The sequence below is a fragment of the Takifugu rubripes genome, chromosome 12 (assembly GCF_901000725.2).
Source record: "Takifugu rubripes chromosome 12, fTakRub1.2, whole genome shotgun sequence".
Lineage (NCBI taxonomy): Eukaryota > Metazoa > Chordata > Actinopteri > Tetraodontiformes > Tetraodontidae > Takifugu > Takifugu rubripes.
The window spans coordinates 8455571-8472523 of record NC_042296.1 but is presented as its reverse complement, the minus strand read 5'-3'; the positions used below and the strand labels follow the sequence as shown (position 1 = coordinate 8472523).

At 50.2% G+C, this 16953-nt stretch overlaps 3 protein-coding genes across 5 annotated transcripts; 1 reads left to right on the top strand and 2 right to left on the bottom strand.

Moving 5' to 3' along the window:
• The first annotated feature begins 98 nt into the window (after window positions 1-98).
• LOC101070216 (phosphatidylinositol 4-kinase beta) lies at window positions 99-7724 on the top strand. Of its 2 annotated transcripts, XM_011609223.2 has the most exons (14): window positions 99-354; window positions 1224-1699; window positions 1982-2454; window positions 2537-2986; window positions 3490-3717; window positions 3898-4155; window positions 4239-4345; window positions 4534-4638; window positions 4732-4855; window positions 4932-5045; window positions 5117-5268; window positions 5342-5474; window positions 5550-5670; window positions 5744-7724. In XM_011609223.2, exons 2-14 carry the CDS (start codon window positions 1237-1239, stop codon window positions 5923-5925), a joined length of 2910 nt encoding a protein of 969 aa, XP_011607525.2. In that variant the 5' UTR covers window positions 99-354; window positions 1224-1236; the 3' UTR covers window positions 5926-7724. The 2 variants fall into 2 exon arrangements, with proteins under 2 accessions (XP_011607525.2, XP_029700409.1); XM_029844549.1 differs by lacking the exons at window positions 99-354; window positions 1224-1699 and adding an exon at window positions 1748-1881.
• A 68-nt stretch (window positions 7725-7792) lies between these two features.
• On the bottom strand, window positions 7793-12764 carry mindy1 (MINDY lysine 48 deubiquitinase 1). Its single transcript, XM_003969136.3, has 11 exons — window positions 12644-12764; window positions 11139-11781; window positions 10776-11021; window positions 10479-10651; window positions 10350-10407; window positions 10207-10271; window positions 9853-10114; window positions 9624-9766; window positions 9361-9555; window positions 9141-9293; window positions 7793-8990 (listed from the first exon to the last, which is right to left on the bottom strand). Exons 2-11 carry the CDS (start codon window positions 11434-11436, stop codon window positions 8919-8921), a joined length of 1665 nt encoding a protein of 554 aa, XP_003969185.2. The 5' UTR covers window positions 11437-11781; window positions 12644-12764; the 3' UTR covers window positions 7793-8918.
• Window positions 12765-13441: 677 nt separating this feature from the next.
• On the bottom strand, window positions 13442-16652 carry rnmt (RNA (guanine-7-) methyltransferase). Of its 2 annotated transcripts, none has more exons than XM_011609225.2 (11): window positions 16552-16652; window positions 15681-15898; window positions 15475-15604; window positions 15271-15396; window positions 14918-15033; window positions 14669-14850; window positions 14429-14593; window positions 14238-14355; window positions 14012-14113; window positions 13901-13934; window positions 13442-13654 (listed from the first exon to the last, which is right to left on the bottom strand). In XM_011609225.2, the coding sequence occupies exons 2-11, from the start codon at window positions 15891-15893 to the stop codon at window positions 13617-13619; spliced, it is 1224 nt and encodes a 407-aa protein (XP_011607527.2). In that variant the 5' UTR covers window positions 15894-15898; window positions 16552-16652; the 3' UTR covers window positions 13442-13616. The 2 variants fall into 2 exon arrangements, with proteins under 2 accessions (XP_011607527.2, XP_011607528.2); XM_011609226.2 differs by lacking the exon at window positions 16552-16652 and adding an exon at window positions 16406-16538.
• Window positions 16653-16953: the final 301 nt, after the last annotated feature.

Sequence of the window (16953 nt, the reverse complement as noted above, 5' to 3'; positions counted from 1 at the left end):
AGGCATAAAGGTGCCGTATAGCGACAGTGTAGGATCTATACGGCTATAGACGTTTTCTTTGTGCTTTTATTGTGTAAATCACTACCGGAAACGGTCTCTAACAGCAGCTGACTTGACGAAACTTGCGTCATTGCTGCTTTAAAGCACGCAGGGTCGAACCGAGCGGATCCGGGCTCCCAAATCCGGACAGATGGATCGATTGAAGACTTGAAGCTCCGATCCAAACTAGGATCGACTCCCGGACGGAATCCCGGTTTCCAGAGGTGAATTTAACCGGGAGACTCCAGGGACGCATCCCGATTACAGGCCCAGTCTGGGGACAGTTGATCCGGAGTCAAGACTCCTCATAACCGGGTAAGCGTCCTTCCTCTCCCGTCCTCGCCCCATTTTCCTCGGTGGTTTTGTCTGTTGTTGGCTCGCTTTAATCCATCCGCGGTGGCTGGCCGGGCCGTGGGCCTGCCCCGGTCCCCTTCTCCCCCTCCGACCTCCGATTTGTTTTCATCAGAAGGGAGCGGCTCCGCTCCGGCTGTGCTGACTACAGCACCCCGATGTTGGTCGGAACCAGCTGCCAAGACCTGGAATATCCTCACGGTCTCAGCCCAAGTGCTCAAAATACTGCAGCTTTCACTTAAACGGTCCCATAAAATCCCGATGGATGTCAAGGAAAAGCGTCGTAGGTTGTGACGTCAGAGAGAGAGAGAGAGAGCTGTGATGTGACGATAAACTTCACTCTGTCTGAACTGCACACGTCACGCACACACAAACACGCGCGCCGTGTCCTGGGCTAACGGCTAAAATATCGTTGTCCCACGTCAGTCACGCCTGGAAAGACTTTGGTTTTCAAGCAGACACGTGACCTGACTCTCCGTGAACGTTTGTCAATAAGAGATTTGATCAAATTCACTTCCGGTTAAATACAGGAAGTTTCCCCATAACGGGGACTGTTGGCGTGTCCTCACAGAGACGGAGAAGTCCCTCCACTCTGATCTGGGGGGACCCCCCCCCCCCCCCCTCTGAAATCTGTTTGATGACATCATCCTCTTCCACATCTGCCCCTGTGATGATGTCATCTGGCGGAACTGCAACTTTTTTAATCGTTTCCTCCAGCAGCTTTGATGTGTGTGAATTGATCGCTGATTAATCTAACCCTCACGTGGGGATCAGACACTGCTCACATGTTGATCAACCTGCTGACTTCAATCAGGAAAATCTGTTTTCCACAGTCTGTCCTCCAAAATGGCCGACACCGAGGTGTCCTTGTCCCCAGCTGTGCGGACCCTCCACCTTAGCCCCTCCCACGCTCCTGCTCCACCTCCCCCGGCCTCCTCTTCCTCCCCCACCACCTTCTCCTGTCCCTCCTCCCCATCCAGTGCCTCCTCCTCCTCCTCTTCTTCAACTTCGTCGTATTCCGAGAGTTCCTCTGACGTCCCGGCCCACCGTCACTACCAGCACCACCACCCCCGGCCGCAGCTCCAGCTGCCCCCGTCCCCCGTGGGCGAGCAGCCCTCCTCCCCCAGCGCCAGCCCCCGCAGCTCCAGCCCCAGCGGCAGCATCGGCAGCAGCGGCAGCCTCGGCAGCAGCACCAGCGAGGGCATCGGCAGCAGCGGCGCCTCCAGCGGCGGGGACCCCCGAGGACCCAGCCCCCCGCTGGACGTCATCTCGGAGGACGCCATGGAGATGGACCTCGGGGTGGACCAAGGTCAGAACCTTTCATTTCTCGACTCCAGAATGGTCATGTGATCACATCGTCGGCGAGTCCGGGTCGGGTCCCTGGAACTTCACTCTAGGACCTGTAAGGCCTTCTGGAGGCCCACACAGTGACCTGGTTCTGGTCCAGCCCAGTAGGTCATATCTAAATGTGGTTATTTATCTGGGGCCACGGTGAGTCTTTTGGTTGCTGTGGAACCAGGTTCTCTCAGACCCTGTTGCTTCATCTTTTACAGCTTTAATGATCAAACGTCTGGTTGTTTCCCCCCCGCAGTCATCGACCCTGAAGTGGCTCTCAAGGCCTGCCAGGAGGTTCTCCTTAAGGTCAAGCTGAGGAACAGAGAAGCTCCTGAGCAGAAGCCTCAGGTCTGCTGTGACCTCTCCAAGAACCCACAGTGGTCCACCAGCACAGACACCCGCTCCATCAAAGAAGAAGACGAGGAGCAGGAGGAGCAGGGAGGTTCTGATACGCAGGTCCAGCAGGAGCCGCGTCCTCCCGGACCCTCGGCGCCGCAGACCTCGACCTCCAAACAGTCCTGGCTGCTCCGTCTGTTTGAGTCCAAGCTGTTTGACGTGTCCATGGCGATCTCCTACCTGTACAAGTCGAAGGAGCCGGGCGTGCAGGCCTACATCGGCAACCGCCTCTTCAGCTTCCCCGACCGCGAGGTGGACTTCTACCTGCCGCAGCTGCTCAACATGTACGTGCACATGGACGCGGAGGTGGGCGACGCCATCCGGCCCTACCTGGTGAGTCTGCTAGCAAGGCCCGGCGCTGGTCCTCCGATCCGGGCTGTGCGGACCAGGACCGAACCGTGTTCCTGTCTTTCAGGTGCACCGTTGCAGAGGCAGCATCACCTTCTCGCTGCTGACGGCGTGGCAGCTGGGGGCGTACTCCTCCGACATGCACATCTCCACCCAGCGCCACTCCAGGGGGACCAAACTCCGAAAGCTCATCCTGTCCGATGACCTCAAGCCTCCCGCCTCCTCCCTGCCCGACGGTCCCAGGTCACAGTCCGTCTCCGACGGCTCGGTTTCGTCGCCGTCGAACCACCGCCGTCACCGCCGGCACCACAGCAGCAACCTGGACCCTTCGCCGCCCCCCCCCACTGGCAGCCCCGCCCCAGGCAGCCCCGTCGCTGGGGAGGGGGAAGTCTTTGCGTCCCCATCTAAAAGGACCCACCACAGATCCAAGTCGGACGCCACCACAGTGGGAAACCCGCCGCCGTCTGGGCTCCGGCGAACCGGAAGTAACCCAAAAGTGGAGGCAGTCCACGAGGAGGTGAGGGGGGGGGGGTAACCGTGACGACTGATGCCTGAAATCTGCTGATGCATGTTTGGCTCTGAGGGCTGAACGGTCACATGACCACTTCTGATTGGCTGACTGCTGCTAGAGGCGTGTCCAGACATCGTTCAGTCACATGACCAGGTCCCTGGCGGGATGGGATAAAATGGCCTCGTACTGGCGGTGTTACTGCTACTTGTCACCAGTACTTGTAATAGAGTAGTAATAGTGTGGTAATAAACACAGGCTTTGCCATACGTTAACGGGACGTCTGAGACATGCCGTGATTCAGGAAGTTAAGCCATGTGTTGTGGGCGGAGCCTCTGCATCATTTAGATCATGTGATCATCGCTGAGTCGTGATTCTACCTCAGGACGAAGGACACTCGCTGAGTCAGTGAAGGCAACACGAAGTAACGTGGATGCGTTTTTGTGTAATTTAGAGTCCCTAATCGTGTGTGTGTGTGTGTGTGTGTGTGTGTGTGTGTGTGTGTGTTTTAGCCCGACCGGCTGCGTCCTCAGCGGGATTTTGTCAAGTCGCTGCTCTGCATCGGGAAGCGTTTGGCGACGCTTCCGACCAAAGAGCAGAAGACTCAGCGGCTGATCTCGGAACTGTCGCTGCTCAACCACAAGCTGCCAGCACGGGTGTGGCTGCCCACCGCCGAGCGCCAACATCACGTGTGTCGGATCCCACACACACAAGCCGTGGTCCTCAACTCCAAAGACAAGGTCCCACACACACACCTGGTCCCACACACACACACCCGGTCCCACACACACACACACACACACCCGGTCCCAAACACACACACCCGGTCCCACACACACACACCCGGTCCCACACACACACACCCGGTCCCACACACACACACTCAGACGCTGATGTCACATCCTCTTCCTCCTCTTCAGGCTCCGTACATCATCTACGTGGAAGTTTTGGAGTGCGAGAGCTTCGAGACGTCTCCCGTCCCTATCCGGATTCCAGAAACCAGAATCAGGACGGCTCGCTCGGCGGAGAACCTGGACTGTGGCGGCGGTGTGACGGCGGCTAACGCTAACTGCGGGATGACGTCGGAGCACCGAGCAGGAAGTTTCTCTACTGTCCAGAACTACGACAACGACGACGACGCCTGGGCGACGGACGACATCGGACAGCTCCAGGTGGAGGTGGGACACTTCTTCTGTGGTGGCGAACTCACCTGAAGATCTGGTGACGCTAGTGTGTGTGTGTGTGTGTGTGTGTGTTGCAGACGGAGGCTCAGACCAGCAGCAGCGACAACATCAGCCAGTTTTCAGTGGACAGCATCACCAGCCTGGAGAGCCGGGAGCCGGTCTTCATCGCCGCGGGCGACATCAGGTACAGGAGGAGGTTCTGGTTCTGTTGACGGTGGAGCTCTGGCTGAAGTGTTCCTCATAAACCTGCCGCCGTCTGATGTGGCGGCGCTGTGTGGGCGGAGCTTCGGGCTTCGGACCGTCGTTTGAGTGGCGATGACCTCAAAACTGTCAAAAGGGAAGTTCTGAGTTCTCGCCGCTGTGGTTCTCCAGGCGCCGTCTCTCGGAGAACCTTGCTCACCCTCCGACGTCGTTCAGGAGGGACCCCGAGGACCCGTCAGCCGTCGCCCTCAAAGAACCCTGGGAGGAGAAAGTCAGGTGGGACCCGTCGGCACCAGCTGTGTCCCTGAGTGGACTGAAGTGTGTTCTGACGCTGTGTGTGTGTGTGTGTGTGTGTGTGTGTGTGTTCAGGAGGATCAGGGAGGCGTCGCCCTACGGTCACCTGATGAACTGGCGCCTGCTGTCCGTCATCGTCAAGTGCGGAGACGACCTGCGGCAGGAGCTGCTGGCCTATCAGGTCCTCCGACAGCTGCAGGTACACGTTCTGACCCGTGTCGCCCCCTGGTGGCCGTCCCTGGTTTGGGTTCTGATCCGACGTGTCTGTTCTGCAGTCCATCTGGCAGCAGGAGCGGGTTCCTCTGTGGATCAAACCCTACAAGATCCTGGTGATGTCCTCGGACAGCGGGATGATCGAGCCGGTCCTCAACGCCGTGTCGCTGCACCAGGTGCCGCCACCGTGTTCTGGCATCAGGTTCTGGTTGTCTTGTGAGTAACGTTGGTTCTGTTGGACCTTCAGGTGCGGAAACAGAGCCAGCTGTCTCTGCTGGACTACTTCCTGCAGGAGCACGGTGCTCCCACCACGGAGGAGTTCCTGAGCGCTCAGCGGAACTTTGTGCAGAGCTGCGCCGGCTACAGCCTGATCTGCTACCTGCTGCAGGTCAAAGACAGGTGAGGCCCCGCCCACTGCGGGCTGTGCTGCGATGGGCCCCGCCCCTCCGTGACGCCGCCGCTGTCTCCGCAGGCACAACGGGAACATCCTGCTGGACTCCGAGGGCCACATCATCCACATCGACTTTGGCTTCATCCTGTCCAGCTCTCCCCGGAACCTCGGCTTCGAAACCTCCGCCTTCAAGCTGACGTCGGAGTTTGTGGACGTGGGTAACGTGCGCGCGCGTGTTGCCGATGGCGACGGGCACGCCGTGGCCTGACCAAGGTGTGTGTGTCTGCAGGTGATGGGGGGTCCAGACGGCGACATGTTCATCTACTATAAGATGCTGATGCTTCAGGGTCTGATCGCAGCCAGGAAGCACATGGAGAAGGTTCTGCAGATCGTGGAGGTCATGCAACACGGTACCGACACGCTTCCGACACACGCTTCCTCTACCTGTCAGGATTCCCCTGAGCATTTATCCCCCCCCCACAGGGTCCCACCTTCCCTGTTTCCATGGGTCCAGCACCATCCGCGGCCTGAAGGAGCGTTTCCACATGTCGCTGACGGAGGAGCAGCTGCAGGTGCTGGTGGAGCAGCTGGTGGACGGGTCCGTGCGCTCCATCACCACCAAACTGTACGACTCCTTCCAGTACGTCACCAACGGCATCATGTGACCCGCAGAGGCGATGCCTTTAGGGCAGCTGGGAAATTAAGAGCATCTGGAGGGACAACGGCTAAATCGGCTTAAACAAATGCTAATTTTTATCAGTCGATCTACGTGGAGATGCAGATTTAAGAGTCCTGCTGTGGGGGGAAAGAAGACGTTTGGTTTTATTTCCACCCACAAAGTTTTCCTAAAACATTCCACCAGAGGAGTTTGTATAGATTAAATGGTTCTCCCACTTTTCTGCCACCAGCCCGTTCTTTAAGAACAGGAGAACGCTGTGAAGAAAGCACAATGTCTGGCCCCTTGTATTGAAATGTGGCCTCGCAGGCGCTTTTGTTGTTGTCGAAGTGATAAAACACTCTAATTCTGTCCGCTGAGCATCAGAGAAGATGCGTTTAGAATAACAGATGTTTTTCTTCGGATCGGCTATTTTACCTTTTTAACAATCGTTCTCATCTCCTGTAGTTGATGCCAGCTGACAACAACAGCATTAGCATGCTAACACCAGCATGTTTCTTTACTCAAATGGACGCTAATGTTGGCTTTAATGTCTTTTACAAACTGTATGAAACTTGAAGAGCAGGAGGTGAATCTGAAGTTTCATCTGGTTTCATTATAGTTTGAAGGTCCGTGCCGAATTTCACGCCATTTGTCTGTCGCTAACGCTAACTCTACAGTATTGAAGGACTATGAAAGGTTACAATGTAGCCTACAGGCTAAAGCAGTTCTTGTAGGAAATGGCAAAAATATCAGATTTTAGCAAACCTTCATCAGTTCCACTAACTTGTCATGTTGACATATTTAAAATTAAACAAACTGCTGTTGATTTGCTCTATATGAGGGAGAGAGCGCCAAATTCCACATGTGGAATTAGGTTAACAGTTGTGTGGCGTTAACACATCATACATACATTCCACATGGACGCTTTAGCCTGGTGTACTAACAGAAAAATACTACAGATGTAAATGCTAACATTAGCTACCACTACCGCTTTAGTCTTGTATTTTTTCGTGTCTTTTTACTATAAAAACCCATATCGTCAGGAAAACATTTCATGCTAGCTACTTACCAAGTGTTCATATCCAATATTTTTGTAAAGAAACACCAGCTAATAGAGTCAGCATGAGTCAGCGTTTCAAATGTGATTTAACCCGTTTTTAATTATAAGACACATAAATCTGCCTTGTAATTAAAAGCGAGCTGTAACACGACAGTAATGTTGTAGGTTTGCCATCTAATGGTAGCAAATGATATGAAGTTTGATCCCTGAACATGAATTTTCCCCCATGTTGTGTGCTGGCTAACTCCGCTAGCTTGGCCGTGTTTTGACCACTATGGAAGCACAGTTAATGTAAACATGTTGATATATGCTAAACATTTTCCCGCGCTCGACTAAACGAAGCTCTTCGTTTTCCGTTTTTGTTGTTCTGGATGTGCTTATTTAAACGAAATGTCAGTTTCTGCGGAAATCTTGATGCCTTGAAATGTACAGAAGGTACAAACGTAACAATGCAACCGGAGAGACGACGGTGTCTCCGGCCTGAGAAGTGCTTTAGCCCCGTTTGGACCGGGTCAGAACGGTTCTCTTTTCCTCATATGTTCTGTTTACCGGCAGGTTTTAAACTGTTCGTGGTTGCAAATGTTGTTCTTTTACCTTCTTTCCTCTGTCGGTTCAATGTGAAGCCACAAAAACCACTTCTTATTCAACACTACGTGTATTTCGCGGTTTTTTTTTGTTTTGTTTTTTCAAACGACGCTAACGTCCGTTTTTCAACCTTTTGGTTTTTAATAAAAAAGATTTTATGCTGAAGAAGCTTCACAATGTATTTATTTACATAAAAACCCAGCTTTAAAGGACAGATTAAACCATTTAGTGTGTGAACAAAAGACGTTTTTATTGATTTAGCGATTAAATACAACCTTTAAAAGAGCAGACAGAAAAATGACCCGATGACATCATCGACGCACGGCATGATGGGAAAGCGTTCGGAACCCCTGGAGGTTCTGTTCTGGTTCCTCCAGAGTCGGTCCGTGAAACAAACACCTTAAAACGCTTCGATTTTCAGCCAAATCTGGGATTTCTTTCACTTTATCACCTTGTTGAAAAAGTGGTGACTGTGAATTTGACATTTGTTGATGAAAGTCGGCAGAAAAATGGACTAAAAGCAGGCAGAAAACATTAAAATCCTTTAGAAAAACGTGTCAGTTCACGTCACCTCACTCGGAAAGTTACCAAAATATTAAATATTTGTAACAAAAGTTTGTTTCTATTTACATTTTGGAATTTGACTGTTTTCATCCAAACTGATCAGCTGATCTGGGGTCAGGTTGGAATTCCACATGATGGGATATCTTTGGAATTCTTACGGATGTATTTAAATCAAATATTTGGTGTATTCTGACGGCTTTTAAGAACAAAAACTAGAATAGGCTAGTGTAGTAGAGTAGAAATCAGATTTCCTGTAGCTCTTTACAGATCCCAGCTCTACCTGGTCATGTGACCCACAGCTGATCGTTACAGGTGAGCTCGACAGGTAAAAATGGTTCAGCGACAACAAGAAAATCATCCACTGCTTAAGAGTTAAAGTGTGATCAATGAATCCTGCAATTATCATCAGATTAAGACTCACTTTTGCTGAACGGACACAAAATAGTGGTCAATTATATAAGACACTGATCAATAAAGCTGAAACATAACAGACGAGTAAATAATCAATCATGAGGAAAAAGGCTTCCATCACACATCAAACTGCTCGGACACAGAAAACACTGAAGTTTGGCATCGCGTGTGTGTGTGTGTGTGTGTGTTCTTGCTACATGTTGAGTACCAAAACACTCGTTCTACTAGCAAAGTGAGGACATTTTGTCTGGTCCTCACAACTTCAAAGGACTGTTTGAAGGTTAAGACCTGGTTGCAGGGTCAGGAACTGGGTCAGGAAGTCTAGGAGAGTCCTCACAAAGATAGAAGTACAAGGGTGTGTGTGTGTGTGTGTAACTGCTCTATAGGACGACACAGTCTGAATCTTTGTCTTTTCTTCTGGCTCCTCCCTGTTGTGACCCTTGACCTCTGGCCTAGAAACACAATGACATCATCACCACGACAACAGAGCTGAGTTCATCCTGGAAGTGCTCGTGTTAACACACACTTAACGTTAACTTCCTGTTCAGACGTTGGCTAACGACAGTTAAGCCTGTTAGTGGGCGGGGCTTTGCTGCTGTTACCTGTGCTGCAGCTGGCGGCTCCCCCTGCTGCTGGTTCTGGAGGTGCTGCTGGTTCTGGTACTCCTCCTGCTGGAGCTGTCGGGCCAGTTCCAGGTCACTAAGGGGTCCTGCGGCCCCGCCCTGCTGCTGCAGGGACACCGCCACCAGGTAGTCCTGATGTCAGCAACACATCCTGTCAATCGGCCGTTCCTCCAGCGGCCCTCGCCAACACCCGACTCACCTGGTCGATCTGCCGCTGCTGCTCCTCGGCGCTGGGCGCCAGGGCGCCGCTGGGCGGGACTCTCTGCGGGGGGTGACACAGTCTGAAGTCGGAATCACAGAAGTTCCCGTCTCCCTCCACGTTGTGAAGAGATTCCCAGACCAGACCCTCCTCCTGCAGGAAGCCCTGGTCCGTCACCAGCAGGTACAGGTGACCCTACAGCGCAGAGCTTTATTAACACCAGCCAGGGAGAGCGACAGGCGGGTGTGTGAGAGCAGCGCCACCTTGTGTTTAATCATGGTACTGAAGTGGTTGTTCCTGAAGAAGACGGAGATCTCTCCCTCTTTGGCCGTGGTGTTGAGCTCACACAGACCGTGATAGGACAGCTGGGTGGCCGTGGACTCCAGGAACTGCTCCGCTACCAGACCTGCGGCGTGCACACACACACACACACACACAGGTAGGAGTGTGTGTTCATACCCCACAAAAAACAGGTCTCATTGATGTTTTTACCTTCACTGACTCGACTGCTGTCAGCTGAGTGTTTGTAGTCGATGATTTTCTCCACCAGCTGGTTGTAGCTGAGCTTCCCGACCGCTGCCACCATCTCTGGACTCTGAGGGTCCAGCAGCCAGCCGTGGTACAGCGGGATGTCCAGCAGGTCGAACACGATACACTCGGGTGTGTATTCAAAGTCTGACACGCCAGTGAAGCGCACGTTAACATCCAGACCGGTGGAGAGCTTTGGGAGCACGGCCATGGTGTCGCTCATGTTCTGACACACACACAAACACACATTTTTACACTGAGTGTGGAATATACCGGCTAGGTAAGTGTGTGTGTGTGTGTGTGGGTGTGTGTGTTTACCTGTTGGAAGTTGAGCTCCATCCCATCAGCCTTCTCTCTGGGGGTGACAGACAGCACACACTCCCCTACACACAGACACGCCACAAAATAATTTAATAGAATCTGATACCATCACTTCCTGTGGTCCTGGGGGGGGGTCTTACCCAGGTGAGCCATCAGGTCTTCAGTGGTGACGACTTCAGTCTGAGCAGGAAGCTTCGCCTGAGCACAAACTCGTTTAAATTGAGGGGTTAAAGGTCACTGACTCAACGCGATGGCGGCGCTGGACCCACCTTCCATCGTAGGAACAGCGTGTTCATGATGGCCAGCAGGGGGCAGGGTCCGTTCTCACTCTGCGTGATGATGGGGGTCTTCTTCTCCTTCCAGGTGATCCATTTCACCAGGTAATACGCCGGCATGTTACCCCCCGGCTCAGTGCTGACGGAGGGAGCCACTGCAGCGCCCCCTGTGGTCGGGAAGGCAATTCCAGTTTTATTCAGAAAAACAAAGTTTTTTGAATGTTTTCATTCCTCTGACTTGACTCGATCACACAAGAGATGCAAAGATGTCGTTGCCACTCTTGGCCTCACCCTCAGCGCCCAGCTGCTGGTCGTCCTTCAGACCAGGAACCTCAGTGGACGTGGAGCTGGTCTGTGGACCACAGCAGGACGGGGACAGACTGTCCTCCATGTCCAGCGAGCTGGCTGCGGCCGTGAGCCCGTCTGAGAACTCCAGACTAGGGATGGAGAAGGAAGCAGAGTCCGAGGACTCCTGTTGGTCGTCTGAGGCGCCTGCCGTGACCACGGACGAGTTCTCGTTCTCGTCGAGGTCCAAACCTGCCGGTACACATCAGAGAGACAACAGCTGCAGACCTTCCTCACAACATCCAAATGATGAAGTGTTGTTGGCTGAGAAGATCAAATCCAGATCCTGGAGCTGGTCTGACCTCTTACCTGCTTCTTCTCCTCCGTCTATCCTGCCCCTCAGCAGGACCGACAGAGATTCTTCTTCTGTGGTGGCCAGAGTCATGGTCCCGTTTTCAGAGGACAGCGATGATGACTCTGGCGGGGTGGGCGTGGCCTCTTCATCATCATCATCCACTGCTGCGGCAGGAAAAAGACTGTTGGCGGCGCTGCTGCTCAGGACAGCAGCGCCAGTCTTTGTTGTGGGGAGGATCAGTTCTTTGTTTTCAGCAGGAAAAGATGTTTCCTCCCCGTCAGGTTCAGTCGGCGCTGAGCTGGGCGACGCCATCGTCGGCTCATCAAATAACAACAGGAATTAATCAGCTGCAACGCGCAGCAGTCTCGGGGCATCTGTGTTGACTGATACTTAAGATGGCCGTGTGGTGACAAACACCCGCCGAGGCCCCAACATGGCCGCCCACACAGCCTCAGTAATCACGCCAAAGCAGGTTTCACCAAACCAACCCAGCCATCCGACCAACACCGATCATTGCCAGTTTATGCCCGTTCATCAAAATTCCAGCTCCGAATCGTCTGCTGACAGGAAGTGCTCATTTGACTACGTGGTAAACTGGGCCAGAGCGATGGCTGACAACTTCCTGCTTCACCTGCAGACAGGAAGTAGCTCACCAAACTGTAATAAAAAAAAGAGTCAATTCAGTTTGCTGTTAGACAGACTTTCCTAAAGATGATAATGGACACATGAACCATGAGGTACAGCTGTTCTGACAGTCTGCCACCAGGTGTCGCTACAACAGCCGAAAACCTTTATTTCAGAGGCTTCCCTTTATCTGTATCCATTTACCATCACAGGTAAGTTAATTTAGCCCACAGTTCAAATTATTCCACTTCTGCGAGTTAAGGATCGTCAAAAACAAAAACACTGGATGACAAGTTTGCTTTAATGACTTTAAAATTGCTCAATTATAATAATTTATCAGGTCTTGGTTCGGGCGTCGTCGAGTCCTGTGCTGCTGCTAGATCAGCTAGATCAAAGCTAAGCCGTCGTCTATGACGTCAGCACTGGCGGACATCACTGCTGGCCAGGTAAGAAGCCAGGACAGGATAAAAGTCTGGCAACAGGTCAAATAATAAGGGCGAGTTTATTTTTAGGGTTCACATCTTTAATCTTAATCTACAAGGTGACAACGAGTCAGCAGCTGTCTGAAAAACCTCATCAACAACATGAATGTAACTGGAGCTCCCGACAACAGCCACCACAACCAAAACAGCCCAGCTGGGAGGCGGAACCGCGCTGAGCCGCTGACAGTTCTACATTAAGCAGATTTCTGGTGGAGAAAAACTGTTAGAGCTAGCAAAGCTGACACTAGCGCTCTGAGCTAACTAAGTTAGCTAAGTTAGCTGGTGTCCTACAAAGTACGAAAAGGAAGAATCAAATTAAATCCACGTGCAAACCACATCACATATCTAACTGTTTTTTGTTTTTTACTACAAACGAATAAATGGGAGCTTAAACAACAAGTGTAATGGTGTACCGTTAGCAGGTCCGAGTCCCTCCTGGTGCTGGCTGCTGAGCGGTCATGCTAGCTGTTTACATTTACCAACGCGAATGGTAGAAGCCACGCCCTTAAAATGCGTCACATCCGGGTAGCGCCCGCTAGCTATGTCACCTTTTCTACATAAATCATGAAAATAGACCCAAAGCAACACCCACAAAAGTGTTAGAATTATCACACCAACAAATGTAACATTTAACATCCACGTACTTTTAAACAATTTGCTATTTTTGCGTGTGACACATCCTAGTTGAAGTTAACCAAATAAATAACAACCTGGCTGCATTTTTGTATGCGTGACGATGTTGGACCTGATTCAACTGGCGAATAACCCGAACCCATCTGGCCCGTTCGCATTCGTTGCTGGCAAAGTTGTTAAAACAATGAGAAATATATGAAAGTCGTCAAACGTGAGCGACGTTAAAACGAACTTGTGGCGTCTGGTGTGTTAGATTAGAGTTTCTGAGTAACTGTCGGGCTTTTGGGGTGATGTTCTGATTAGATATTTCATTATTTCGGTTTCGACAGACCTCCACAATAGAATGGGTCACTAGTTCAGACCTGATGTGCTGGCGTCTGAGGCCCGATGACCTTCAAAATGATCATTATTGTTTAATCATTTAGAATTTTAGATACAATCTCCTGAACATTTTTAGACATCACACCAACATTTTTCTTTTGTCATCATTTATGCTGCCTTGAAGATGAGCTGAGCACGTGTTCTGTCAGATGGTTAAATCGGAAGTTTGTGAACAAGTCTGAAATAAAATGTCTCCATTTCAACAACAGTTTAAACTTAGTTTTAATTCACACAAATCATAGTTTCTAAAAAAAAAGGGGGGGGGGGGGGGTGGGGTGGGGACAAAAACTAAACATAAACACTGTACAAATGCAAATGGACTGAGGAGGAGTCCCAGATGAGCTCAGACAACAGAAGAGTTTACTATCAGCATCAGGACATCTTCTGGAAGACAAAGACCAGGTAGATACCTGCACCAGGTGAGAGGGAGAGTCTGTTAACAAGCAGCCGCCAGGTAAATGAGAAATGCAAGAGTGTTGGTGTTTTTAAAGCTAAAGACCAGTGTTGTATGTTTATGTAGTAATATTAGTGAGGCGCAGACATAGAGGATGTGTCCTGAGGTGTTCTGGGTTCATGTGGTTCTCTCGGACATGAAACGTCATTGAAAGGATGGTGAAACATCGCACACAACAAATGTGACAACCAAACGGACTTACTAGTTGCCTCCCACTCAGATTTGCTCAACGTTCCCTGCAAAGGACAAAGCACACTATTAGACCATGTTCAGAACCAGACCTGGACCCAGACGGTGCCGTCACAACACCCACCACAGGGAGTCTGACTCCTGCCCTGCTGCAGTGCTCTTCAGCATGGCTGTACTCTGCGCTGGCGTCTGAGGCCCGATGACCTTTTCCATCACCGGGAAACGGCTGAAACAGACATTTATTCAAAGTTCCCCTCAAAGATCTGAGTACTGAGACATTTCATTACACAAAAGAGCTTTGAGAGATTGGAACAGCTTCAGAATCTCATGCTGGTTATTAATAGCTTCACCTCCAGAGCCATCATCTTCATCATGAGGTTACGATGTTGCTCCTTCTTCACCTTCTCCTGGAAGAACTCGGAGAACCGCTGCTTCGACACCAGACGCATGTTATGGCGCTTGGCCATGCTGGTAGGACCACAGAAGAAGAATGAGCTCGTGGTCTTTAACAATGTTCAGTGGGGCAGAGACAGAAACTCACTGCTCAAACAGAGGGAAGTAGACCAGAAACTCTGGGACGTTGACAACGTCCTCCAGGCTGAAGTGGTACTGACATCTGAAGAGAGGATACGGACCTTTGGACCCAAAGGACACGTTGAACACCTCGTTACCGAATGACAGAGAGTCCGACGCCTCCAGACGTTTCCTGTTGAGGAAGATGAGAGTTAACGGAGTTCTGTCTTCACTGTGGACCGAAGACTCTATCAGTCAGAGGTCTCACACAAGTTCAAAGGCATCCGGCGTGGTTCCGATGAAGAAGCCTCCGGGTTTCAGCCTCTCACAGGCATTTCTCAGCATCATCTCGGCCTTTTGTTCACTCTCAAATGAGTAATGATACACAAACTGACAGCTGCAGATGTCAAACATCAGTTGGTCATCGTCCAGCTTCTCAGACAGAACTTCCTGCAACCATAAAAAAAACCTTGAAGACTATCTGGACGGTGACCAGGTCCAGAATGTAGGCGTTTACCTTAGTGCAGTCCGCGGTGATGAACTGAGCGCTGAAGAGTCTTTCACTCATGTGACTCCTCCTCTTCATGTCGTCATAGCGACTGCGACACTGTTCCACTGAGACTGCAGCGATATCTGACAACAAACACAATAATTCAGGCTCAAAGTTGGACAGATCCCAGCTCTTGGCCCCGCCCACCCAAAACCTTCGACTTCCTCTGAGCATTTGTAACAGGAAGACGAACGGATGGCTGTGAAGAAATCCCCGATCTAATTTTCTGGAGCTTGAATTTGAAAGAAGTTTTTGAACTGTGACAAGAAAATTAAGGAAATATTCTTAGGTGGAGCCAAAGATCAACTAGACCTTGTTACCTGCACATACAAGGTGACTGATCCCTCCTCTCCTCCACTTTAACAGATCTCCTCCTTTTCCACAGCCGAGGTCCAGCACTGACACCTGCCGAGAGCCTCCTGCCCATACCTTCTCCAGGATCTCGCCTGTCAAACAAACAGCAACGTGATGTAGATGTAATCAGGTGTGTTCGAGTGCTCTATGGATTCACGTGTGCCATCTACCAATCAGGACGCTCTTCAGCCAATTGTTGAAATTCCTCATGAAGAAAATTCGGCTTCGACTTCGCACAGCCAGGCCGACTTCCTGCAGGCTGTTATAGTGACTCGCTACCTTCACGCTGTGATCAGTCACCTGACAGGTCAATGACACACGTCAACATCGACTCTCAGTATACACTCTGAGCTGATCTCATTGGCTGATAATCTACCAGCTTTTTGGTGGGTGAATCGTCCTGGTCTTCATGTTTCCTCTTCAGCCTTGATTTGTCCTCCTCACCTGCGTCCTCCCTCGGTCCTTTTGTCCCAACAGGCTGAAGCTCTGAATCGTCCTGGTCTTCATGTTTCCTCTTCAGCCTTGATTTGTCCTCCTCACCAGCGTCCTCCCTCGGTCCTTTTGTCCCAACAGGCTGAAGCTCCATCATTTATGCTAAAAACACAAATTCACGCTAGTATATATGTCACAACTCCCACTGATACAAGATCATTTCACATCGTTAATGACCAAGAAGAGTGTTTGTTCTGGATTAATTTCAAAGGTATGAAACACTTTAAATGTCACGTGTTGCTCGTGATAAAATCAAGGGTTATGATTTATTTTTGTGAATATGTCATTAGTTCGAGATGATGATGTAAAATATCCTGGAAATAAGTAAATAATCTGTTTAGATTTCTAAATCTGGATATCCACCCCGACTCGCTTACGATGTTCTGGAGCAGCTTGGCATTTAAATGCACTACACAAGTGAACGTTGCTGCTACATCATGGAAATGTTATTATCAAATAAATAATCATTAACAAACAACTGTGGCCGTTGTTTTGTCGGTTCTGGTGGGGGGCTAATTTCTTAGACACTGAATGGGGAAAAATGGAAAAAATTCCGAAGTGCTGTGCTTCGGATTCTAACGTTAGCAATTAGCAGAGTAATAGATTTACCTCTAAGGAAAAGACGAGCGGTGGTTCGAATATTGATTTAACAGGAGAATTAGTCATCCAAAACAACCTTTCAGACTAAATAAGAATCAAATGTCGCAGATAACATATACCATTAAAAACAACGAAAAACAAGGAGAAAGCCTTACAATGCAAAAGCCCGAGCTGGACGTAACTTCCGTTCAAATGCGTCATATTTGTGCGTCTCACCGGTAGTGACGTGTAGCGTGTTCAGTAACTTCACCCTACTGTAAATAATGAATAATTAATACATTATTATAAACTGTAATAATGTATTCAAATAATGCTGATCAGCAAAACAGACACAACATAATACATACATGCGTACTTCTTTATTTTGCTGATTATTATTATTTATTTGGTTTATTTTGACCTGTTATACACCGTTTGTCCAGTAGATGAGCTACTAGAGCAAATGAAGCATCAAGCTTCGCGTTGGAGTGAATCGATTTGTTGAAAAGCTTCAAAGCTTGAGGAAGCTTCATTTTTCCATCACTAAATCAGAACAAAATCAGTAGTGCCAATCAAGC